This window comes from Puma concolor, chromosome B2 (genome assembly GCF_028749965.1).
Source record: "Puma concolor isolate L17-30 chromosome B2, mPumCon1.1.hap2, whole genome shotgun sequence".
In the NCBI taxonomy this organism is placed as follows: Eukaryota; Metazoa; Chordata; class Mammalia; order Carnivora; family Felidae; genus Puma; species Puma concolor.
The window spans coordinates 45,610,065-45,635,170 of record NC_141671.1 but is presented as its reverse complement, the minus strand read 5'-3'; the positions used below and the strand labels follow the sequence as shown (position 1 = coordinate 45,635,170).

General features: G+C 45.0%; 1 protein-coding gene across 8 annotated transcripts in view; it reads left to right on the top strand.

Annotated features, from left to right (window-relative positions):
• Nucleotides 1-25,106, top strand: part of ADGRF5 (adhesion G protein-coupled receptor F5) — a 95,796-nt gene that overhangs the window by 21,036 nt on the left and 49,654 nt on the right. For 3 of the 8 annotated variants that reach the window (XM_086707018.1, XM_086707023.1, XM_086707019.1), the window contains exon 2: nt 24,062-24,187. In XM_086707018.1, coding sequence (XP_086563144.1) covers nt 24,086-24,187 — 102 coding nt within the window. In that variant the 5' untranslated portion in view covers nt 24,062-24,085. Of the gene's footprint in view, nt 1-7,813; nt 8,125-24,061; nt 24,188-25,106 lie in introns of those variants that run through there. The other 5 variants (XM_086707020.1, XM_086707017.1, XM_086707021.1 and 2 more) reach the window with 4 other exon arrangements.

Sequence of the window (25,106 nt, the reverse complement as noted above, 5' to 3'; positions counted from 1 at the left end):
TGACTGTAGCAATTCCACCAACAATTAGCAGAAGGTTGTCCTGATGTTATAGGTCTGCCCCCAGATGCAGATAAGAACCGCTGTCTGAAATACAACCTCTGTGTTCCCCGCTTCTCTCTAGCTTCATCCCCCTCTGGTATCTTGAGTGTCTCCCATATGAAAGTTTCCTCGATGACCTACACTAATTCAAGCTTCTATACAACTCACTGGAGATTTTTCTGTTGCTTCTCCAATCCTGCCACAGTCGTGACAGCCTATACTACTGATGTCACCTGGCCCCATGTATTCCAGACCACTACGGTGCCATTCACTACACTCTCAGTGCAGCTACATTCCAGTTTGTTAAAAAGAACATTTAACTTTCAACATTGAACTTTCTTCCATGAAAGAATATAGGCGCTGGAAAAATTGGGCTGATTTATTTCAGGCACCATGTCAGGCACTCATTATGACGTGAACCAAACTCCCTAAAGAAAAGTCTGCAAGTTTAACACAAGTTTAATATCGTCTCTCTCTCTACTCAGGAATCATTACTCCATCCTGTATCGTGCAATTGTCCCAATTTAGACGTAAGAGGAAAGATATCTGTACAGTATCTAGTTGGGGTCAGGGGAGGGGCAGGCACCAGGGCACAATGTTGAGAGTCCTGTATGGGGAGACAGAAGGCCTAAACTCCAGTTCCGGCTCTGACACTACTGGGTGTTATGACCTTGGTCGCCCCTCAATGTCCCTCTGACATCAGACAGCTGGAATAATGATCACTGGACCCCTTTTACTATGACATTCTTTGATTCTTACTTTTATCCTCACCTGGATAACTCTTCAACTCATATTTATCTAGTGGTTTTGGCATCATAGCTGTCTGCTAATCAACTTGATAAAATCTGAGGAAATTACCTCTGCAATCAGAGGCAAAAATGAGGGAAATTTTCTTTTGGGGTCAGGAGTGCTGAGACCCTGAAAACAGTAGAGAGCAATGGAATCTGGATAGGAGTTGCCCTTATGGGGACAAGATTTTGCAGGCCCAAACTCGGGCCTTCCACCTGTTTGCAGGTGGCCCTCTCTGTTACCTGAGGTCTACGCTGCCTGCTGATGCAGAGCAGAGCATGTGCTCCCCAGATACACAGTGAAGAAGCAGAGGTTAGAACAGGAGTGAGCGTGGACAGAACATGTGCACTTTCTAGTAAATGCAGCTGCTTTCTAAATAGATTCCTTCTAAGACCAATGGAAGAAAGAATCCCCGTGTCCTCAAATAACCTGTTCATTGCCGTGATGCTGACAGAAGCGTTGAGGGAAGGACTGAAGGGAGAGGAGTCAATGACAAATTTGGTCAATCAATAACTGATGTCATGTGTATCATGTGGGTGACATATGTCATGCTGTGGGCATCTGCAAGGACTTTCTGCTCTATGAATCACATGTCACTTATGGGAACTAAAGGTGGAATCTGAAGGCTGGGGATGGCTCATCCTCTCCATTGATGGTCAACCCTCTCCAAGCAATGGTCAATAAAGGTCAAAGGAGGGCTGTTGATGACATCTCTATGGAGCCATGTCCTAAATCTGCCTCCACGTCCCCCATATGCTACCCTTCCCTCTTCTGGGAAAATGTAGGGAAAGTAATGATGGGTGTGGAGTGCAAAACAGGGTTCCATCCGGAGTGTGCCTTCGTGCTTTGCATTTCTGACAGAAGCCAGAGCCATCACTGGAAGCATAAGAAGGTGGGTCCACTGGAGCTGTCAACCGTATCTAATTGGTTCAAAAGATGGAAGCTTTGGGATCTTCCATAGCAAACTAATCTAAGTATCTGAAAGACACGAACACAAAGAAGGTGTAATAACTCTATCGGTGGAATGGACCCAGTAACAGCACATGCAGATTAAACCTGAGAGTCCCCAGCTGACTGTAAATCTGACCAATTCCAATTAGCAGAGACTCTGCCAAGATACACACACAAAAGATAAGAATAAGACCATTTGTATACTATAAAACTGACCGATTATTTGTTGGTTCCTTCCTTGCATAAGGACAGGTCAGTGCCAGAGGGGAATTTTCCTGGCCTTGATATAGAAACACCAAAAGAGAGCTGACCCCGGGCCACACGGGGTCAAAAGGGTTACCAACATCTGGTTGTAGATTAAAAAACTAGGGCTTACCCTGCCAAGACATGAAGGTGGGAGTGTTTTGCAAGTTGAACCATTATGTACTTTTGGACGTACTTCTGCTGTGTATACAGTAATGCTGTGGCATTCATGACTTTGTGTGTGACCCTTTCAAGTACTCTTTTTTAATGAACAAAATAAGTGTCCCTGCCCTCAAGGAGCTTACATGCTAGAGAGGGGGATGGAAGATGGAAACAGACAATAAACACAACAAATAACTACGTTAGAATGCGCGAGAGGTGATATGTGATGCGGGAAAAAGTTGATTGGGGTGGGAGGATCAGAAAGGCTGAACTATGAACTATGACAATTGGCAGAGGCCCCACTACGAAAGCTCTGTTTGGACAAAGGTGGGAATGAGGTCGAGGAGGGAGATGTGAGGATATCTAGGCAAAGAGCATTCCAGGCAAAGAGTACAGCCAGTGCTGAGACTCTGAGACGGAATTGTGCCTGGCTCGCAAGGAGGCCAGCATGGCCGGAGCAATGTGACCAAGGGGAGAGAAGCAGGAGAGGGATTAAAGGAAGAAACAGTGGGAGGCCCACAGATGTGGGGGGTGTAGGCATTGCAGGCCACTGAAGGAACTTTCAGTTTGACCGTGAGAGATGGGAGCACAGGATTGCTGAGTGTCGCTGGGCATCATAGAACGTACTTTTTGTGAGGACCATTCTAACTGCATTCTTGCACAGACACCAATTAAAGGCAGTGATAATAATGCGGTCAAGAGACAATGATGGCTCGATGAGAATGATAGCAATGCAAAAGGTAAGAAGTGCCCAGTGATGTGGATATTTGGAAGGTAGAGATGATAGGATTTGATGACAAATTTATAGAGAGTGTACGAGGGGGAGCTTAAGGAAGACTCTTAGAGTTGTGGTCTGGACAACCTGGAAGGATGGCCATGTCCTTTACTAAGATGGGAGAGACTGTTGGAAATGCTAGTTTGGGAGGGCAGATCAGGACTTTAGTTTGGTCATGTTCAGTTTGAGATCCTACTGGATATCCAGATACAAAGTAGGCAGTTGGATATATGGGTCCGGAAATCAGGAGAGAAGTCCGTGATAGAGATATGCATTTGAAAGTCATCAGCACAAAGATTTAAACCATAAAACTGCTGGAGATCACGTGGGGAATAAGTGTCAACACAGAAGAGTTGCAAAGACAGGGTCATGGAACACGCCAGTGTTAACAGGGGCAACGAGCAATGGAAACCGAGGTGGGGAAGTTTCATTTTCCTTTTGCTTTTATTGATCATCTACTATATGCCAGCACTAGACTGGTTGCTAGGCATACAATAAATAATACTAGTCTCTGCCCTCAGGCTGCTTAAAGTCAATCCATCAAAATAATCATTTGGATGCAGTGAGGTAATTGCAAAAAGACATGTACCTGGTATTATGGGTCCAGGGAGAAGGAACATGTGTCCCAGGCTGGGAGGGCAAGGAGGGTCCTTGGAATAAATAACACCTATAACTTAAAAGGAGACTAAAAGTTACCCAGGTGAGCAAGAGGGAAGGGCAGAGCAGTGAAACAGCCTGGAGCCTGCTGGGAATGTGCATTAATTTGGGGCTGACATTTCTGCCTGAGAAAACAGCTCTGTACGGAATGAGGTTATACCCTCAAGTCCTAAGAGACATGTCATGCCAACAAACATATATAACATGACTGGTGAGTTAGTTACTCTGGCTGCACCACTGAAGGATGGTTGAAGAAGCTTGGGTTCATCTTTCCGCCAACTCCAACATCTTAGAATTCAGGAGAAGGGCTTCTGTCACAGCCACTTGAATCCTTAGCTGTGACAGGGCAAAGTCTCCCCGTCGGCAGCTGATTCTGGGTTGCAGCCGAGACCATATGGTGGTTCCATTTTTTATTTGTGTTTGTTTTCATTGTAAAGTGAGTGGGGACAAGCACAGAGTGTTCCTAGCAACAAACGGGACTGTGGGTGAGAGAGGAATTGCTCCTCAGGGAAGCAAAGGAACAGCCACCTTGACAATGCCCCGTTCCATGTCAGAGAGCCAACTGTGCCCACAGCCCGCTCCCAACCCACCCAAAGCAGGAAGTCTTGGAGCATTTTAAAAGAAGCATTTACTGGGAGCTCACTCTGACAGCGGGTGTTTTTTAAATTTGTGTGTTGTTTTTAGTTTATTTATTTTGAGAGAGAGAGAGAGAGTATACACAAGCAATCACAGAGGGGCAGGGAGGGAGAAAGAGTCCCAAGCAGGGTCCACACTGCCAGCCTGAAGCCGAATGCAGGGCTTGAACTCGTGAGCCATGAGGTCATGACCTGAGCTGAAGTCAAGAGTAGGATGTTTAACCGACTGAACCACCCAGGCGCCCCAACAGCAGGGTGTTTCTTAAGGTAAGATGGATGCAAGTCAAGCTCCCTGGTATCATTACTTGTTTTGTAAGTCTGAGGTCTGCAAACTTCCCTTTCACCTGGAGTGGGCTAACGGGCCACCCGACATTTACTTCTAGCCTGCAATCCTTTTCCAAAGCAGTCAGCCAGTAAAATTCTTTCAGCATCCTTTATAACTACCACATCCACGTCCAGTTTCCTCCTATTGTTTCTTCATTCTTCTCCAACACACCTACATTTATCCTAATCTACATTCAAGTCACCCCCAAAGGAACCAAATATCATGATGAAAACAAGATGTATACCAAAGTCCTCTTCAAAGTGCCAATCTCTGGGCGCCTTGGGTGGCTCAGTCAGTTGAGTCTCTGACTCTTGATTTCTGCTCAGGTCATGATCCCAGGGTTGTAAGATCGAACATCACGTCGGGCTCCGTGCTGAGTGTAGAGCTTACTTAAGATTCTTTCTCCCTCTCCTTCTGCCTCTCTCCCCTGCTTGTGCTCTAGAAAGAAAGGAAAGAAGAAAGAAAGAAAGAAAGAAAGAAAGAAAGAAAGAAAGAAAGAAAGAAAGGAAGGAAGAAAGAAATCAACGCTAGCAGAAAGCAAAGGAGAATACCAAATCCACATGCACAGCTATTATTACAACAAAAATTTCTTTTCAGTAGAGATAACAGTAGCCAACACTTATACCATCTCTCTATGCGCCAGGCACTCTTGCAAGCATTTTAATCTTCACGGCAACCCTTAGGTAGGTATTATTATTACTCCGATTCTATAAATGAGGAAACTGAGGTGCAGAAGGACTAATAACCTGTTGAGGTTGCCCAGAGCTATTAGCAGATCTGGGGTCGGCACTCTCACCGCCATCCTACTCTGGGCTCTCAAGACCTGGGCGCTTTTCCACTACGTACATTTAGTATTCTGGATTTTTAGTGTAATAAAGAATCTAGAGTATCTCTATCCATTCCTTACAGAAAAAGTCAATACTTCGTATATTTAGCATAAGAAATTAATTTGGAATATTTTAGGATATGATTTGAAGCCATTTGACTCCGTGTGTATGTGTTTTAATACTCTTCCTAATATTTTTTAGGCCAAGAGTAGTATTACAGATAGGCCCAAAAGATCTATTCTTCATCATGATTCACCAGGTTACGATTTTTAGCTTTTAGCTACAAATAACGGAAAACCCAACTGGAACCGGATTAAATAATAAGGGCTTTTATTGCCCCACTAAGGGTGAATCCAGAGGTAATGTGCGTCCTCACTTGGCTTCGTGTCCAAGCACACCCCAATGTCCGGCAAGGAGAATGAGATCCGCATGCTTTAGACCAATCACGATGCCCACCTGGCCCGAGACAGCCAGGTTGCCTTCCCTGAGTTCCCCAGCCAGCCTGGGCTGGCAGCAAGGAGGAAGTGGAGGGTTGACTGTGGCGGGCAAACTCCAAGTCCGCCCACGACGACGTGAAGCTAACTGGAGAATACAACTGAGAATCACTACCGAGAGGTAGAGTAATATTGTGACGGTTCATCTTTTGTTTTTGCAAGTGAGAGTCACAACTGTATTGGGATGTCCGGTATTTCCTTGTTTGTTTTTTTTTTTTAAGGTTTTATTGAAATTCCAGTTAGTTAATATACAGTGTGATATTAGTTTCAGGGGGCATGATTCAGTGATTCAGCACTTCCATACAAGCCCCAGTGCTCATCATAGCAAGTCTATCCTCTTTTTTGGTCAAAATTGTTCACTTTTGTCTCAGGGCTGATTACTACTGGTAGTTGTCAACATGCCTACGGGTGATAGCTTTTTCTAAGCGTATTTACTTACTTTTTGAGAGAGACAGAGAGAGCAAGCAGGGGAGGGGCAGAGAGAGAGAGAGGGAGAAAGAGAATCCCAAGCAGGCTCCACGCTGTCAGCACAGAGACTGATGCGGGGCTCAGACTCACACACCACGAAGTCGTGACCTCAGCCGAGACCAAGAGTCGGATGCCCGACAGACTGAGCCACGCAGGCGCCCCGGGGATAGCTTTGACCAGATGGGAAGGTGGGCGAGAAGGAGAGAGAGATGGTGTGGGATAGGAAAAGAGTGTCAGCTTGTAGGATCAGAGCCCGGGTCTCTAATTAGTAACAGTTCTCCTCCTCTATACCAGGCTCTCACGGGAGCCTGTACGTTCAGCGGTGGTGTTAGCCACTTTCACACACAGTAAAACCAAGTCTCAGCGACGTGCTGTCATGTGTAGGAGGCCACATAAATAGAAACCCACGGGAATACAGTCTGAATCCCTACAGTCTGACACTGGCTGAGCCCAGCCCAGGCCTCGTGCCTCAGCCTTTCCACTGGAAGGGGTCCAGAGGAGGGCTACCTGAACAACATTCCCCACACCAAAGCATGAGAACAAGAGTGATAATCTATCACATCTCATCTGTGTTCTGACCGCGGGCAAGTCGCTGTTTCTCCCCGGCTCACAGGTGCCTGACTTGTAAAATGAAGACGGGTAGGTCACTTCCAGCTCAAAACTCTGATTATAATTCGTCTTTAAACACAACAACCTGAATACAGCCTGCCAACCGGCCCTTTTCCATGTATCTCCTTATCTTTAAATATCAGTGCTGTTATCAAGATGATATTTGAAGCATCGCAGCATTGGATGCATAAGCATCCAGAGTGTTCCTGGAAATCCGAGAGAACTAGTTGTCCCCTTTTTTTAAATCTTTTTTAAAAATTAATGTATTTACTTTGAGAGAGAGGGAGAGCACAAGGAGGGGAGGGGAAGGGAGAAGGAGAGACAGAAACCCAAGCAGACTCGGGGCCATCAGCACGGGGCCTGATGATGTGGGACTTGAACTCAGGAACTGTGAGATCACGACCTGCGCCGAGATCAAGAGTCGGACGCTTAGCCGACTGAGCCAGCCAGGTGCCCACAGTTGTCCCCTTAATGTGGCAGATTTGAAGCGCAGCTCTCCCGGCGCTGGGGCTAAGAGTATCTTTAGGTCTTTTCATATTCTGGGGAGTTTTAAAAAAATTCTCTGACTTCTTGATGCTACCAGAAATAAGAACTCATCGATAATTCTACTCTCCTTCCACTCTGAAAACACAGTCTAATTTAGTGAACATCTTTCAAAGGTTGAAACAGTGCATCCTACACCATTCCTTAGCTCTAACCCCTTTGGAGTTTGCTTTGGTTTCATTTTTCTGACTTTTTTCCTTTGGTGAAAGAAAAGCAAGAACTAGGGGCATTGGCCAAACAAGTCTGGCCACTCAGTGGAGAGGTTTCTAGATAAGAAGGATCTGAAGGACTTCCCATGGGCGTAAGGGAAATTGAGCACGCCATCCGGGGAAGAGGACCAGGAAATCGCTTCTTGTTTTTCAAACAGAAGCGAGTCTCTCAACGGATGGCTCTGTGAGGCTTGGAGGATCACTGCAGGGGAGGCACGGGAGAGGGGTGAGGCAGAGCTCGGCACGGAGCCCTCACAATGAATCCTGCTTGGTTTTCCCTTCATCGGGTGTAGATTTCCTTGGAGAGCATGGGGCCAATGGCCTCATAGTGGAAACCTGGATGATTTTAGACATCTGATCAGAGCAGAAGCCAGCCTGGGGACTGCGGTGCTGAACAGGTAACAGGCATTCTACTGTGGTTCATCTCCCTTTGTAGCAAGACCCTGGGGGCGCCTCGGTCCAGTTATGATCCTCTTTGCCTGACTTCCTTTTGTATAGCTGTCACATGTATGTTGCCAGCATAAAGCATATCTGCTCAAGAGCATTGTTCAGGCTGTTGGCCAAGTTGACGAGGCTGTGCTTAGGAAGACTGAGTGTCGGCAATTAGATGGCATCTTTTAAGGGTTTCCTCTATAATGAAGAGAGTTTTCCTTTTTTTTTTTTCTTTTTTCTTCTTTCTTTTTAAAATCAATTTTCCCATCCCTGAGCCAGAAAATACCATAAAGACCAGAGCATGCATGAAGGCCGCCATGAACATTTCCATGGCCGGGCATCCATGTGCCGTTGTGCTGCCAAGAGGCTGTACTGTGTATAGGAGGGGGAGCACCAGCTAATCTCTCAGCTCCCAGGCAGTCCTTGGGGTAACGGGTGATCTCCAAAATGTTAAACTGTCACCTCCCGCCCATGATGGAGAGGAAAGCGTTTACAGTCAGCGCTGGGAAGGAAGTCAAGAAAAGTGCTGAGTTTAAGAGCTCGGCAGACTTGGCCTTGAACATTCTAGAAGGAGGAAAAGCTCTTTGATGTGTGGCTTGCTTAAACCATGTTTTCTTACGCTTTGCAGAGAGCCAGGCCCTGCCATTTCACCGCCACTCCGTTTTTCCTTCCATAAAGGGCTGATGTTTTTGGTCTTTCATTTCTGAATTATATAAGTAGCACATGAATATATTCCTCCTGTAATAGAATATTTCTAACACCCTCCAGTACCCACTATGTCTTTCTCCTCCCCCAAATTATCCCATCAATAATTTGCTGTGTATCTTGTCAGTTGTTTTCTGTCTTCTCTGCTCTCAGGACAAGCCAAGGCACAGAGCGCAATAAATCCTCATTGCCAGATTCATTTATCGATCTTTAACAAGACCTTTTCTCACTGAAAGATAAAATGATACCTGGAGGTGTCGACGGCTCTTTTGACTCTTAGAAAAGTCCAAAAGAGTGTTTTTCATTTTTGCCATTATTACTTTTGCGTTGATTTTGGCTTTGGCCATCACTATTAATAATGGCTTCCCATAGGCGGCTGGGTGGCTCAGTTGGTTAAGTGTCCAACCCTTGATTTCAGCTCAGATCTTGATTTCACGGTCGTGGGATTGACCCCCACACTGGGCTTCACACTGATTGTGGAGCCTGCTTGAGATTCTCTCTCCCTCTCTCTCTGCCCCTTTCCCCTGCTCATGTGTGCAATGCTCTCTCTCAAAATAAATAAATAAATAATTTTTTAAAAAGAAGAGCATCCCACAGATTAAACTCTGGATTTTCTGGAGGTTTGGCCTTCTTTCTTTGAAGGCCATCAAAGGCAGCCTTGTTTTAGAAATGAAAGGGGGAAGAAAAGGAAAGAAAAAAGAGGAAAGGAAAGGAAAGGAAAGGAAAGGAAAGGAAAGGAAAGGAAAGGAAAGGAAAGGAAAGGAAAGGAAAGGAAAGGAAAGGAAAGGAAAGGAAAATGAACTTGGATAGATAGATGAATGATTAGCTAGCCAGCTAACTAGCTAGAAGCTAGTTAGATTAAGTGGTTGGTTCAGGGAAGATAGGATGAGGGTAGGAGAGATTCCCTTTTTATTTAATGGATAATAGATTTAAAAAAAAACAGGTAAGTTCAGTTTCTACCTCTCTTGGCCCTCTGTGAAAAGGTAACCATCTATTTTCCCCCCCTGCACGATGTCATGAGACGAGTGAATAAGAAAAATTCCCTGTGAACCAGTCGATATGGGTCATGGAGAGACCGTTTGGAAAGAAGTTACCATGTCAAACCCGAGAATAATTACCAAATACTTTCAGTTGCTATTTGGTATTTTCTTGGCCTTTCCAAAGTTTCCCTATCCAAAACTAGAAGGCCATTTGGCCCTGCTGATTTTGGACATTCTGCCGTGCTCCTTCAGCCTGGATCCCTTCTCCTGGGCTAGTCAGAGCGATCACGTCACCATGTCCCCGTGCAGGGACTGCTGCTTCTTCCACCCCACCTCAGGGGAAACACATATCCTATTTCATTTTATGGGATACAAAAATGAAAGGTTCGGAGATTAAGCGGTTTGCCCAGCATCACACAATGGACCTTTTTGGGGCACCAAGATAAGAAAAAGACCGAGGTCTCCGGCTTCCCAGCCCCCTTGGGGTCAGTAAGGTGAGAAAAAAACTCATGCAGAGGAGAGAATTAACGTGTGTGGCTGGATTCTGTCAGCTTCCTAGCAACATGGGTTCCCAGTTTTGCTGGGAATCTACAGACAGATCAAGCTATTGCCTGGGCCAGATTTTAGCAGATTCCAACACTTGTGCATTAGCATCACCGTCGAAACTTAACAAAAAGAAAACAATGCCCAGGTACTTCCCTGGAACAGCTAGATCAGAATCTCTGGGAAAGAGATATGGGCAGGGCCTTTTTTTCTTTTCTTTCTTTCTTTCTTTCTTTCTTTCTTTCTTTCTTTCTTTCTTTCCTTCTTTTTTCTTTCTTTCTTTCTTTCTTTCTTTCTTTCTTTCTTTCTTTCCTTCTTTTTTCTTTCTTTCTTTCTTTCCTTCTTTCTTTCTTTCTTTCTTTCTTTCTTTCTCTTTCTTTACTTCTTCTTTCTTTCTTCTTTCTTTCTTTCTTTCTTTCTTTCTTTCTTTCTTTCTTTCTCTCCGAAACGATTCTTTTATATAGCTAGGGTTGGGAACCATGGAGTCCCAACTGTAAGAGAGAAAGTTGCCAGATGGAGAAGCAGAACCAACACGTGTTCATGTGGCCAAGCATTTGGGGCCGGAAGGGCCAGCAGCTGTGAGCACGTGAGCAATGTGCACTAGGATTCTGGCTGCTGCTGTCTGCCCGTGAGAGAAACGGACCCATCTCACACCCACGTGTGAGAATGCAGAGATTTCCAGTTCCCCCACCAAGGGCCCGGCCACACCCCTGACTTCACTGCAGATAGACTGGCTCCCTTGTTCCTTGCGAATTTTACGAACCCAGATTAAATGTTCGAGGTAAACAGGATGTGCTCTTCTGGTGCCAAATGATTATGGGGGTCATATATCTTATCCCACGGCACGTTGACGTGTGTGTCCCCATGTCCAGAAAAAAGGGAAGGAAGAAATACTACTTATCCTTTGAGTGATCTGCCGCTTTGTGGATTGAGCTAGGTATGGATAGACAATAAATCAGGGTTATTTTTTAATCATAAAATGTGCTCCTAGAACTATCCCCTCCAAGATCTCTCAATACAGTTCAAGCTAGAATCGCTCGTGGCTGTCATGTGTGTGTGTGAATGGAGAGCGTTAGGAGGGGCTCTGCCAGCTTTACGTCAGAGTCCAGGGTGCCCCTGGGTTTCAGCACATAGTAAGTACCACCGCGCGGCTTGTTGACTGAAATGTCTGCATTGGCTGTGGGTACACTATGAATTCACAAGTAATTTACCAACACAGCATTTCAGCCCACATGGTGTGATTCTAGTCATAAAGGTTCAATAACTGAAATCTTGCCTATTTCCTAAAAATAATCCCCAAAGTGAAACCTTTGAAGTCACAGTGTGGTGAAAGCGTCTGTGCTGCATAGACTTGCTAAGTGCTGTGGGGTTACCCAGGCAGAGAATCCTTTCCTTTAATTACCGTAGATTCTTAATAGAGGGCCAAACACAGGCATTGAGGGTTTTAATAGTACCTGACAATATTTACTGAGTGTTTATTATGTGCCACTCGGCTCAGGGTTTTCCAAAGATTGTTAGCTCGTGTAGTTATTCCAATAATCTTATATGTCTGGTGCTTTTATAGTAGCCGTTTTACTGATGAAGAAACACACAGTTTTAAGTAAGTTGCCCGAGACACACAAAGCCAGCAATGGATGAAGTCGGGACTCCAGCCCAGGCAGTCTGACTTATGAGTCATGCCTAATTACTATGCGATGCTGCAAACCTCACAGGGCACTGCAGAAAGGTCCACACGGCAGATACATGCAGTGTGTTCAGGAGAAAGATGCATCTCTGGAGGAGATAAGAAAAGACGCAGGATGCTGTAAAGATTAAGAGCTCCAGCCTTGGCAACAGACTCGACTACTTTACCGTGTGACCGGGGTGTGTTGTTTAATTTCCCCATGCCTCAGTTCCTTCGTCTATAAAATGGGGACGATGATAGTTCTACCAAGGTAGGACTTAATGATTAGATGAGCCTAGTTCATGCAGGGTGTTTAGTCTAATTCCTGGCATGTAGCCGAGTCTTGATAAATGATAGCAATTATTGCCATTACTAAGTGAATAGCGAGACCCCAAAAGACAGCTCAGGAAGGAGGAATGGGACATTTCAGCGGCCAGGAATGGTTTGAGAAGAAACTGAGAGGCAGCCATTCATTCAACCAAGACTTACTGTTAGTATTTATGACACATTTTGCCAAAGAAAGCACGGTGAAAACTTGTGAGTGGTCAGCCTATTTTGCAGGCAAGTTTTATGGAAGAAAACCATGGCAGAGCTGGGTTTATATTTAGGTTGTGTGTGCCAGGTGAAGTAGCCCAAATATTGCCTGGTCACTTGAGAACGTTTGAAGAATTTGAATGCGGTAGACAGCAAACTATGAGAAATCGCGTTCTAGGCAAATGAATCTGCCGATGGTGCGTTGGGTTATTGAGCAGGGCAGTGGGGGGTGGGGTGGGGAGGAAGCCCATCCAGGAGATTGCTGCAATCATCCAGGTGCGAGGTGATCGTGTCCAAACCAGGGTGGCAGCCGAGGGAAAGAAAACAGCAGCAGAGGCAGTGACAGGACTTGGTGGCTGGTCGCATTGTGGCTCCCTCTCCTGCCCTGGATTCTTGTGTGAGGAATACCCGTGCGGTGGTGAGCCTGGGGAACTGGACGATGAAGCCAGCTGTTGGGAAATCTTGAAAGGGACGGGTTATGAGGTAGCAGTGGGAGAGAAGAATGACGTTCAGTCTTTGGGGAGCTGACTTTTCCACCCAGAGGAAAGAGTGTGGTTGGGGAGATGCGCCTAATACGTAGCAGAGAGATCAGGGTGGAAATAAAGTTTTGGAATTCTCATGTAACTTGATAATGAAAACTATGGAAGTGGACAAGCTCTCTGAGAGAAAGGGTGTCGGGGGGATGAGCCAAGGACCCAGGTCCACAGTGGGGCAGTTGGGAGGAGGAGGGAAAGGAGCAAAAGCTGGAGTGATGGGAGAGGAAGGGGAGAGTGATGGAAGAGGAAAGGGGGCCCCGTGAATGAGGAGGCACCAAGGGCATCAGAAACCAAGAAACCAGGGAGGACGAGGACTAGTGAAGAATGGCACTGGCTAATATCAGACGCTCCAGATTAAAGAAATCTTGGAATATTCATGACTTCTCAGGGAACTGTATTTGGGGGGAAATAATACTTTTTTTTTTTTTTTTTTTCATTTTGAGTAGTACACACACCTTATTCTTAAAGTTTAACAAAATCCCTAGAAGGGAAAATGAAAATATCTGAGAAATGAAGTCATGGGCCAAGGACAGCCATGCCTGGTCTCAGGAGACAGAGACGACGAGGTCTCTGAAAGCGGGAGACACAGAGGGCTAAAGTGGTCCTGCCAATCATTAAAACGTTGGAATAATTTTTTAAATGTTTGTTTGTTTGTTTTGAGAAAGAGAGCATGGGAAGGGCAGAGAAAGAGAGGGAGAGAGAGAATCCCAAGCAGGCTCCACAGTGCGCCAATCCTGACACAGGGCTCCAACTGACGAACCATGAGATCATGACCTGAGCAAAAACTAAGAGCCGGCCGCTCAACCGACCGAGCCACCCAGGCACCCCTAAAATGTTGGAATATTTTAAACCATGTTGTAAATAACTGCTGCCCCTCAAGCCCCTGGAGTGTCCAAATGCCCTCCACCCACCTCTGCCTCAGCCACCCAGCCTTCGGACCCTGCCGCAGACCTCCGTACCATCCAGAATGAGGGCCCCCGGCCCCTGCTCCTGCATAGTGACCAGAGCCTGCTCCAAATGGTCCATTACTTTTATGATTAACACTCCAGTATTCTTTTGAATACCTGATGGAGGGTAGGACCACAGATCTGTAAGGCTTGGCCCCACACCCAAGCCCTCTGCTGCTCAGTGCATCCCTACAGCCAACCACAGGGCTACCCTCCATCATAGCTGGAGCACAGCCCCGGCATTGTTTTGCTGGGACTTAGGGAACCCCTTGCACACAGTAATTGAAAGTAGGAAGATCGATGAGATAAGAGCAGAGTGAGGAACTTAATGTTTTCATAAAGATGGCAATCTCTTGCTTAAAGGCTCAAATTCTCCAGGGATTTACAACAGGGAAAGAAGTGTAAAAGGTTATCAATGCTGCACACACGGGCAGTGTGTTTTGGAAAACTTGACCCCATTGTGTACAAACAAATGTTCTTCTGTAATCTGATGGTACCGAGCCGCCCTGACACAATGCTGTTGCGGGACCTTATTTCAAGGCAAGGGAAAATTAAATAGAAAAAAAAAATGTTCAAGGCAGTCCTTTAATTGGTATTGTGTTTCGTGTTTGTGTTAAATAAATATTTAGCTTATACTTCTGCATGTGTGAGGGATGAATCATCTAATTAAATAATGTCGGCAAAGATAAGTTTTGTCACCTCTGCCGTGGAAAATACAGATCTATGAAGGCAGGCTCTTAAGGTTATACGTGAAGATTTTTAATCCTCAAGTTCAGGAGGGAGGTTATGGCTGATACCCTGTGCCTCATGGAGATGAGTAATAATCACAGCAGAATTTGCAGTTGAAGCCCTCCTGGAATTTGGTGTTATAATTTAGCACCTGTCATCAAAAGCAATCTGCTCTGAATTATTCTCCAGGAGTAGAATGATGTATGTGCCGATCTATGTTCAGTCTCTCACCTACTATGTTGATCAGAAGTACGTGTTTAAAAAATAACTACCTGAACATCTAGGCTGTTCCCCAGAACGTGCAAAGCAGGACACGGGGAGATATGCATGTGGCCTCTCTCAAAGGGGACAGTAACTTGTCTAGTTGGCCAGCCACAGGCCAAGGTTGAGTAAGAGGCATGGCTTCCCTTGATACAGTCCTCACGTGCAATACATTGAGTTCTTTTCTTAAAAAGAAAGTCATATGGGGCTCCTGGGTGGCTCAGTTGGTTGGGTGTCCAACTTCAGCTCAGGTCATGATCTCACCATTCATGAGTTTGAGCCCCATGTGGGGCTCTGTGCTGGCAGCTCAGAGCCTGGAGCCTGCCTTGGGTTCTGTGTCTCCCTCTTTCTCTTCCTCTCCCCCACTGGCATTCTTTCTCTCTCTCTCTCAAAATTAAATAGACATTTAAAAAATTAATAAAAAAAAAAGAAAGTCACACATATAATATCACTACTCCATGCGACATGAGAGCCAAGCAGGTTACAAATGGGAGGCATCTCCACTCTCTCTTCCACCTTGCAAATCTCCTAAGTTGTATACACTCACTCATCTTGCACATAGTCTACAGCTACCCCCAATGTGATTTCCTCCCTACTCGCCCCAAGGAGAGCTGAGCACATATCACGAGTACATTGCCCTTGCTGAGAACATATCATGTCTCCAAATCCCATGGGCAAAATCAGCCCCCTCCGTGTGGGCCTTTCAGCACCACTGGACACAGTTGTGACAGTCTGCTTCTTGAAACCTGGCTTTCCCTGGTTCCAGACTCTCTTCTAACCTTGTTTCCTTCCTGCCTCTCTGGTCTCTCATTCGCAAACATCTTCGCTCCATCATCTTCCTTGACAGGACCTCTGGTTGCTGGAATTCTCTGGGCCTCAGTTCTTGGCTGTCATCTCTACTCTCTCTACTGTCTTCCTAATCAATCTTAACACTCCTGTGGTTGCAATTACCCTGCCTGTCCTGGCTCCTGCTCACCTCACAAGCCCTCCCGTATACATCCCCTGCTCCTTTTGGTGTTCCAGCCACTCTGGCCCATTTGCAGCTCCTTGAATGTACCGTGCATTTTTCTGCCTCAGGGCCTTTGCACATGATCTTTGTTCTACCTGGAACTCTCAACCTCCTCCCCCTCTGAGCTCCCTTTTGTTTTTAGCTAATTCCAACTCACACTTCAGATTTCAGCTCAACTAAATACTTCCTTCAGGATACCTTCCACAGATCCCCAGGACTAGGTCATGTCCCTCTGTTAATAGATTTTATTAGAAAATTCAGCACAGTGGTGAAAAATATGGGCTCTGGAATTAGGCTTTTTCGGTTCACATTCTGGCTCTGCCACTTACCGTCTTGTGTAATTTGGGGAAAATTATTTAACCATTCTGTGGCTCAGTTCATTTGATATCATACTGTTAAGTAGATATACTACTTAGTATAAGTATAAGTAGTCTACTGTTAAGTAGACTATACTAAAATCCCTATACTGGAATTGCAATGAGGATTAAAAGATTTAATACAGTCAATGCTCAGCTCTGCGCCTGGCACATAGTAAGTGCTCAACAACATATTAGTGTCATGATTATTTTCCTTGGTCACACTTTCATGGTCATGGTCAAACAGTGAATTCAGTGACTGATCCTTTAATGATGCTCATCTACTCCATTAGACTCTAAGCTCCATGGAGACAGGGATCATTTGCTTGTTTTCTGCTCCTTTCTCTGCACCTAGCAGAGCACCTGGTACTTAGCAGGACTTAATAAATGTTTTCCCAGTGAATGAATACATAAATGGATACATGAGTAAGGGAATAAATAGATTTGCTTCATGCTATGCTTACGACAACAAATATAATACAAGGAGGAAGGTTAAGGACCTAGATTAAGAGGAAGTAGAGACTATTTATAGCTAGGCAGATCAAGGAACCTCCAGCCAGGAGGCAGCCTTTTGCCTTGTCATTGAAGGATGGATTGAACTGGAGTATGCAGTGATTATCCCGAGGCCAAAGGGTGGGGAAAGATGGAGATTAACAAACCAAGTAAATGGTAGGATTCATCTGGTTTTACCAAACATTCAAAAATAGTTTGACAATAATAACTGCTCCTCTCCACCGCCAGGATTGATTCTCAAAGATTAGCTTTTGCATTTTTACTTTGGCGTGAACCCCAGAAAACCTCTCACTCTATTTTCAATTATGAAAAATCAGCCACCTTCAGTGGTGAAAATCTAATAGATGCTTATTACATATACTTGCTCTGGAATATACAATCTAGGTCATGGAAGGCCTTGAGTATCAATGAAAGCAACTGCCTTTACTCAAAAAGCAATGGGGAGCTGAACAGGGAATAACATGTGAGAAGGGCACTTCTGGAAGGTTAATCTTGCGTCCATGTAGACAATGGGGCGGAGAGGGAAAGAATACAAGCCATTGCAATGGTGCACGAGAGAGGCGGTGAAGGCCTGAACTGCCTAGTAAGTCAGAGGTGGGTTGGATACATACAAGAGGTCATCATGGTTAGGCTCAGAAGCCTACGTGAGGTTTACCTTGGATTTGAAATAAATGTGAGAAATTTTAGACTCTTTGAATAGTAATGGGACTTCAGAGGCAAACTTCAGTTAGCACCTAATAAATTACAGAGATCTATACTTCTCATCATCATCTTTGATGACAGTCACTATCCACAATTCTATCATAAATGGTTTGCCCGACTGTAGGACGATATTGTCATATAGAATGTAAGAATGCTTGGTGGGGTCTCCTGAGGCACATAGTCCTTTCTAGGCCTTAGTTTTCTCATCTGAAAAACTAAGGGGAGCCCACACTTCCATGGAGGCAGTGCTGGAACTAGAGATAAATTCTAATTTGTCTTCTAATTCAGATTGTGTGTGTTCTTATGCTCTGTTCAGACACACCGATAATCCATTTTTCAATGTTCATCAAAAACATACTCAAAATAAACACTCAGTAAATATTAAGCAACAGACCAGAGGGCCACACTTACCCTTTTTAAATAAAAAAAGAATGGTATCATTTTTACTGAATCTCTTTTCTCACAGCTCTGGAGCTTAGAATTGGAGATCAACATGTCAGCAGGGTTGATTTCTTCAAAGGCCTCTCTCCTGGGCTGGTAGATGGTCATCATCTTTCGGGGTCTTCACGTGGTGTTTCCTCTGTGTCTGTTTGTGTCCTAATCTCCTCTTCTCATAAAGCCACTGGCTGTACTGGATGAGGACCCACTCTAATGACCTCTTTTTAACTAAGTTACCTTTTTAAAGACCCTACCTTCAATTAAAGGTCACATTCCGAGGGACTGGGGGTTAGACTTCAACATATTAATTTTGGAGGGATACAACGCAGCCCAGAACAAGATGCAACGAAGACCAGGCTCTTTTGTGCTTTGTGGGCATGATCTCTAATCTCCACAGCGGTGCCGCAAGGCGAGCGCTGGGATCCTTGCCATTCATATCAGCAAACTGAGGCTCAGTGGGGGTGAGTGTCTCACCATGGTTACCGAGCGGTGGAGCTTGAGTCAGAATACAACCCTGTTTCGCTTCCAAACTGGTGCTCTTTCCACTGTAGGCTACTACAGGAAAAAGGGAATCGCCTGAACTGTAATGCCACCAAATTCTCCTTCCAAGTCAGAGCAAAAATAGATCTGCCTTCTTTGGTGCCAGTAATTGTTCAGGAGAACAAAGCCCTCCTAAGGAGGCTGAGCCTACTGCACAGCGGCTGGGCAAGCTGCTCAAGGGAACCTCCAGGAGGGGCTCAAGGGACTACTAAATCTCCCCCTTTGGGCTCTTGTTTCTCTGCATATGCTGTTCTCCTTCACCTGAGACTCTCTTCTTTCCTTGTTACACATGAAAGCATCACCCATCCTTCAAAGTCTGGCCACTGACCCTAATCACTCCCAAACTCGCCCAGCTTTCCCCCATCTTCAGTTCCAGGCATGCTTATCACTCGCACAGTGCAACTCACTTGGGAGATAGGCCCTCGTGGGGGTGGATCTGGCTCTGTTACTCAACTAGCTGGGTGGCCTGGGTGAATTCTGCAGCCTCTCTGGGCCTTCATTTTCTCATCTATGAATTAGGATAAAAGTACCTACCTCACAGGGTCATCGTGACAGGGAAACTAAATGAGCTAACCTATTTACTGCACTTAGCAGTGTGCCTGGAACGTAGTAGACCTTCAGTACATAGTGGTTTTTACGTTGATATTTTTTCAGTCTATGTTGTGTGCCTTCCCAATGAGACTGGGAACTTCCTGGAGGTAAGGACCATGGCTCACTTCAATTTATGCAGGCAGAGCACAATTTGGGGACTGCAGAAAACACTCTGTATTTGCCAGTGCACAAGTGTGCAACACATTTGATAACTGTATGAGACGTTGAACACAATCTCAATTAACGACCTTGGCTATTGGATTGTATCAAAAACTGGTGGGAAGATCACGTTGGAGCCCACACTTCCATTCATTCATTCATTCATTCATTCATAATTGACTGCTTCCTAAATGCATCCCCTCAAACTTCTGTTTCTGTGTAAGTTCTTTAGTAGAGAGCGCTATAGGCTGGTGATAGAAGGTACCAACGTGCAAGGAAATGTAGAAAGGACAATAGGTGGCCGAAAATATGGATCTGTAGACCTCAAACCTCCCTTGCATCAGAAACAGCTCTGGTAGGTGGAGAATTTCAGCTTCCACCCCTTAGACATTCCAACTCAAGTGGTCTAGGGTGATTTTAAAATAACAAACAAACAAATGGAAAAAGGAAAATAAGAAACTCCCCAGGTGATGCTTCTGATGCACAGCCAGGGCAAAGAACCACTGAAGCAGATGATGTACAAATACTCCAGGGAACTTTTTCCCCTAGGCAATGTTAAGGGAGGCAATGTGTGTGGGACTAGAGTGGGGAGCAGAGCCCTGGTCACAGAGGCTGAGCAAGTGTGGGCTCACATTGTCATCTTACCTTCCTCCTCTCCAGAAGGAACCAGGAGAGTATCTGGGCTAGGGTCCCCAGAGGACAGGGGTTGAGGATACCAGAGAGCCTGAAAAGGCAGAGCTGTGTAGGGCTTAGGAAATAAATCATTTCCAGAATGAATCTCACTCTTGCCCTACTTAGAGTGTGGAAACACAACGTGGTGACATTGGGGCATCAAGCCTCACAGATGTGGCCATTTCGTGAACATGCTTCTAACCTTGCAAAGGTATGCAAGGCCATTTACTTCTCCTCCCACTCCCCCGATAAAGTATGGGCCAGTCAGGGCTGATGAAGGGTTTCCAGGAAAGTGGGTGATTTTAAGATTTGGGAGAATAATTCCCTAATGTGTTTCAGGCCAGTCTCACAGTGGCAGTTCCTGATGCATAATCACTCTGCAAGAGAATGTCATTATAGACTGCTTCAAGGAAGCCAGACCCTCATCCTGCAAGTGCAGGGCTTCTGGGAATCCTGAGGACCTATTCCTGGCATATGATGTCAGGGTGCTTGATTTCCCTCTCCCTGTTCCTTAACTTCACAGACAGGAAAATAGGGCCAGAGAAGATCTGGAAGTTGCTCATCACCCCAGGGTTTGTACTGAGTATGAGATCATAGTTCCCAGTTGGTTCTGAGACACAGCCAGCTCATTCAGGTTGGTGAGTTTTAGTAGACAGTATCCCAGATTTATAATTTAAAAAGAGAATGAAATTGAGAACATCAGATAATTTTCTTTCTTCTCTACCTCCGTTTGTCTCTGTGTTTCTTGGCTGTTGTCCGCCATTTAATCCAGGAATATAGAATGCATAAGAACCTCTAGGGGATTTACAATTAAAGAGATTCTGGTGAAGATATATTGCCTTGAATCTGGGGTTCTACTTCATGCTTTTGATTGGGTGAATTTGGATTTTTCTGCCCATTAGCCGTGCTGAGTAGCCCCCACAGTCTCCACTGGCCTCCTCACAGATGAAAACCAGCTGTGAGCTGGAGAGTTACCGAAAAATCATTGATATAGGTAAAGGAAGTTTGTCTTCAGATATCTCCCAAAATGTAGGAACCCCAAAAGCTGAACTGATCTTCAGTTGGTATCACTGTTCCGATTGGCCAGGCCCATACACAACTGGTTGTCAAACACTTTTAACGTTACCTCTCCTTCAAAGTGGTGGCATTCTTCTCTCAAGTGGAGAACCCACCTCTCACCCTTACTGGGTAAGCAATGGCTATGTACCTATTCTCATGCCCCTGCATCCAGGGAACATTCGCTTCCCCACAGTGGGGTCCTTTCGACACCTCTATTGACTTGTGATTTTGTTGTCACCAAATAGGTCAATAGAGAGTGTTAATTTAATCAATACCTGTCTCTAGGGAGCTGGGAGAAGATGGGGACTATACAAAAGGACCACATATGACCACTTGGAGACATTATAATTCTTGCTAATTCTGACAGAAAAGCCACCTCTGGGGAATGGTAAAAAGGATATAGAGTCAGCTCCAGTCCCTCTAACACCTGGCTGTCATGAGTCAAGGGAGGCTCATTAACCGTTCAGTGACTAAATCTCATCCTTTTGATTAACTGTCTCAATCCAGAACCAGCTAGCATAGTGCACGAAGGTGGGGCACGAAAAGGTTACATCACCTCCTGAATACCCAATTCATCCCGGGAGCAGTTGGTATCACCCCGCTCAGTCTGCTCAATACCCACAAAAGCCTGTTCCCTTTGAACAAAGAATCAGTTGCTACAATTGCCCTACAGCAGATGCATCTGGTTTAGATATCTATTCTCGCAACCTAAATTGCAAAGCATTTTCCAAAAGCCATTGAGTTGCAGAATTTTAGAAATGTATTTGATTGCCAGATCTGCAAATTGGGTCACTTTTCCAGGGCCTTCTGCTTCCCCCTTTTCCACGGGGGAAAAGGAAAAGGAGGCAGTCAGCAGCTGGTGATTGAAACACAATTCTCCCTGGCACGTAGGTCTTGGCTACCATCTGTGTGTTATCCTGGCCACGATCCCCTGGCACTCCCTCGAATGCCTGGGCCAAGGCCTGCCCTTCCTGATGACTGCCCTCTGGATTCCACTAACAATCAGGGTGAAACCACGGCAGCCTGCACCCCTGCTGCTCTTCATGGCTTTTAACAGATTAACTTAAAAAAAAAAGTTTATTTATTTTTGAGAGACAGAAGAGACAGAGAAGCAGAGGGAAAGAGAAAATCCCAGACAGGTTCCGTGCTGTCAGCACAGAGCCCGACATGGGGCTCAACCATGAGACTGTGACCTGAGCCAAAGTCAGATGCTTAACTGACAGAGCCACCCAGGCGCCCCCAAACTTTTATTTAGCTTATTTATTTTTAGAGGGAGGGAGAATGGGAGAGGGGCGGAGAGAGGGAGGGAGAGAATCCCAACCAGGCTGGGCACTAACACCTAGCCTGGCTCGGGGCTCGCTCCTATGAACCGTGTGTTCATGACCTGAACTGAAACCAAGAATCAGACGCTTAACTGACTGAGCCACCGAGACCCCCCATGGCTTTTAATCATCTGAGCCTCAGGAAAGTCTGTGAGAAAATTAGAGGAGGTATAATTATCCCCATTTCATAGATGGGGAATATTGGGCTCAGTGAAAGTGAGTGACTTTACTCAAGGATACACAGTTTATGGTGATTCTGCATCTTAACCCATATCTTCTGTCTCTTGGTCTAGTGTTCTTTTCATGAAAATACATGGCTGTAAAAAAGTTGGTAAGGAAGGGAATCTGTACGAAGTGGTTTGTCTGGGTCCACTTCATTGGATTGGGATTATGCAATGTGATATTCTTCTTTAAAAAAATTTTTTTAGGGGCGCCTGGGTGGCTCAGTCGGTTAAGCGTCTGACTTCAGCTCAGGTCACGATCTCACAGTCTGTGAGTTCGAGCCCCGCGTCGGGCTCTGGGCTGACGGCTCAGAGCCTGGAGCCCGCTTCCGATTCTGTGTCTCCCTCTCTCTCTGCCCCTCCCCCGTTCATGCTCTGTCTCTCTCTGTCTCAAAAATAAATAAACGTTAAAAAAAAATTAAAAAAAAATTTTTTAATGTTTATTTATTTTTGAGAGACAGAGAGAGCACACAAGTGAGGGAGAGGCAGAGAGAGAGGGAGACACAGAATCGGAAGCGGGCTCCAGGCTCTGAGCTGTCGGCACAGAGCCCGACGCGGGGCTCGAACTCACAGACTGCGAGATCGTGACCCAAGCTGAAGTCAGACGCTTAACCGACTGAGCCACCCAGGTGCCCCTGTGTATTCTACCTTTTAAATGCATAGATGATTAATCTGGTCACCAAAAACTTCATCTTAATCACCAGTATTATAAAGAGGTTGATATCAAAAATCAATGCATAAGATGGGACATATTGTATTAATATTCTGTGTTATTTACTGTAATACCATAAAAGACTATAAATTACAGGTTATATTTTTATGGCTAAATCCAAGATTTTTCATACTAATGGGTCCCTCGCCCATTATTATGCGTCATGAAGTCAATTTAATGGGTTGCTACCAGAATTAAAAGGAAAAATAGGGTAAGATAGGATAGAATACAATTGGAAATATCACAGTGTGTTGTATGTAACAAAGGCAAGTAATGTTCTCTGAATCCTTTTGTTTGTATGTTAGGTATACTGGATCACGATGTTTAAAGTATTTCTTGCTGAGAAGAAGAAATTTTTTCTTTCCTTTTTTCTTGCTTTGTTCCCTCCCTCCCCCCTTTCTCCTTTCTCCTTTATTCTCTGTCTCCTTCTCTATGTATATAGGAAGGTACCCAAACTTCCGCTACCTGTCCTATGTACAGGTCCCTCCACAACGCGCCCCAACCCTCATCCATCCTGATATGATCATATCCTCATCCCTGGGTCTGAAGCAAGGACTGTCCTCTATAGTTGATATTTTCATGCTCCTTCTGTTCTCCTGTCTGTTTGCAAAGGTCCTTTGGTAGTGTGACGCTCGAAACAGGGTTTGCTAGTTCTTTCTATGTGTAATAAACAAATTCTCCCATCTCTAAACCATCATATTTACATTTCAGGCAAAGCACCTCAAACGTAAAGAAATGAAATCCCCAAGGAGAACCACGCTGTGCTGTATGATTATTGTGATTTATTTTTCCCAAGCTACACCGAACTTGAATTTAGAGTCTATTGTTCATCCCTTGGTGAGTACATCCATGTGTGCTATATTTTTCCCTGTCAAATTTTTCTGACTTCCTGGGACTGTTGCAGATGGAAATTGCTTTAAAAAATGTTTTTTGGGGCCTTTGAGAAAATGTTGCAAATGCGAGGAGGGGGTGGTAGACATACGTGGATGTTCGTTTGTCCACCTGGCTACAACTTACCATACTCCGCCATTAGTGGTGGTCAAGGGAACATCCCTCAGGCTTCCCTCCTTAAGTAAATGGCCACTTTGAGGCCTGAAACTCTACTCTGAAACTGACAACAATGACCAGAAGGCAGATTTTGAGGACTGGGGGCAGGACACGTTCTCAAAGCATTTATTTTAACGTGAGCATCAGACTAGAACACATTTCAAAATGTGTGTGTGTGTGTGTGTGTGTGTGTGTGTGTGAATCACAGATTGATATAGCTGAAGGGGCTGTCGACATCATTTAAACTCTTTGCTCACAAATTATCCAGGTGGTTTTGTCTTGTCTTTGGGAAGACAAGACAGAGGATAATAAATACTCCCTCCTTCCTTATGGAAATTATTAGTTATTCCTTCCTTAGGCCACTTCGTGCACCAGAGACAGGGCACGTTACTGGTTTTGAAACCTTGGGAAACCGATGTAATTCTCTCTGTGGTTCAATTTCTTCACCTGTCTCATAATGAGAATAGTACCAATTTCCTGCTTGCTACGAGAATTAGGTCAGTTAATATGTGCGAGATGCCTTAGAACAGTGCCTGGCACATAATAAAAGCTGTGGTGTTGTTTCTGCTGCTATTTCTCTACTGTAATGGCATTTTTTGCTACTGATTTTTTTAAAAGGTATTTTAGCACTGTTGTATTCAGTCTGTCACTACTGTTAGAGTTTCACTGGTACTTTGTGGCATTATAGACTGTCTCTTTCGGTCTTCTT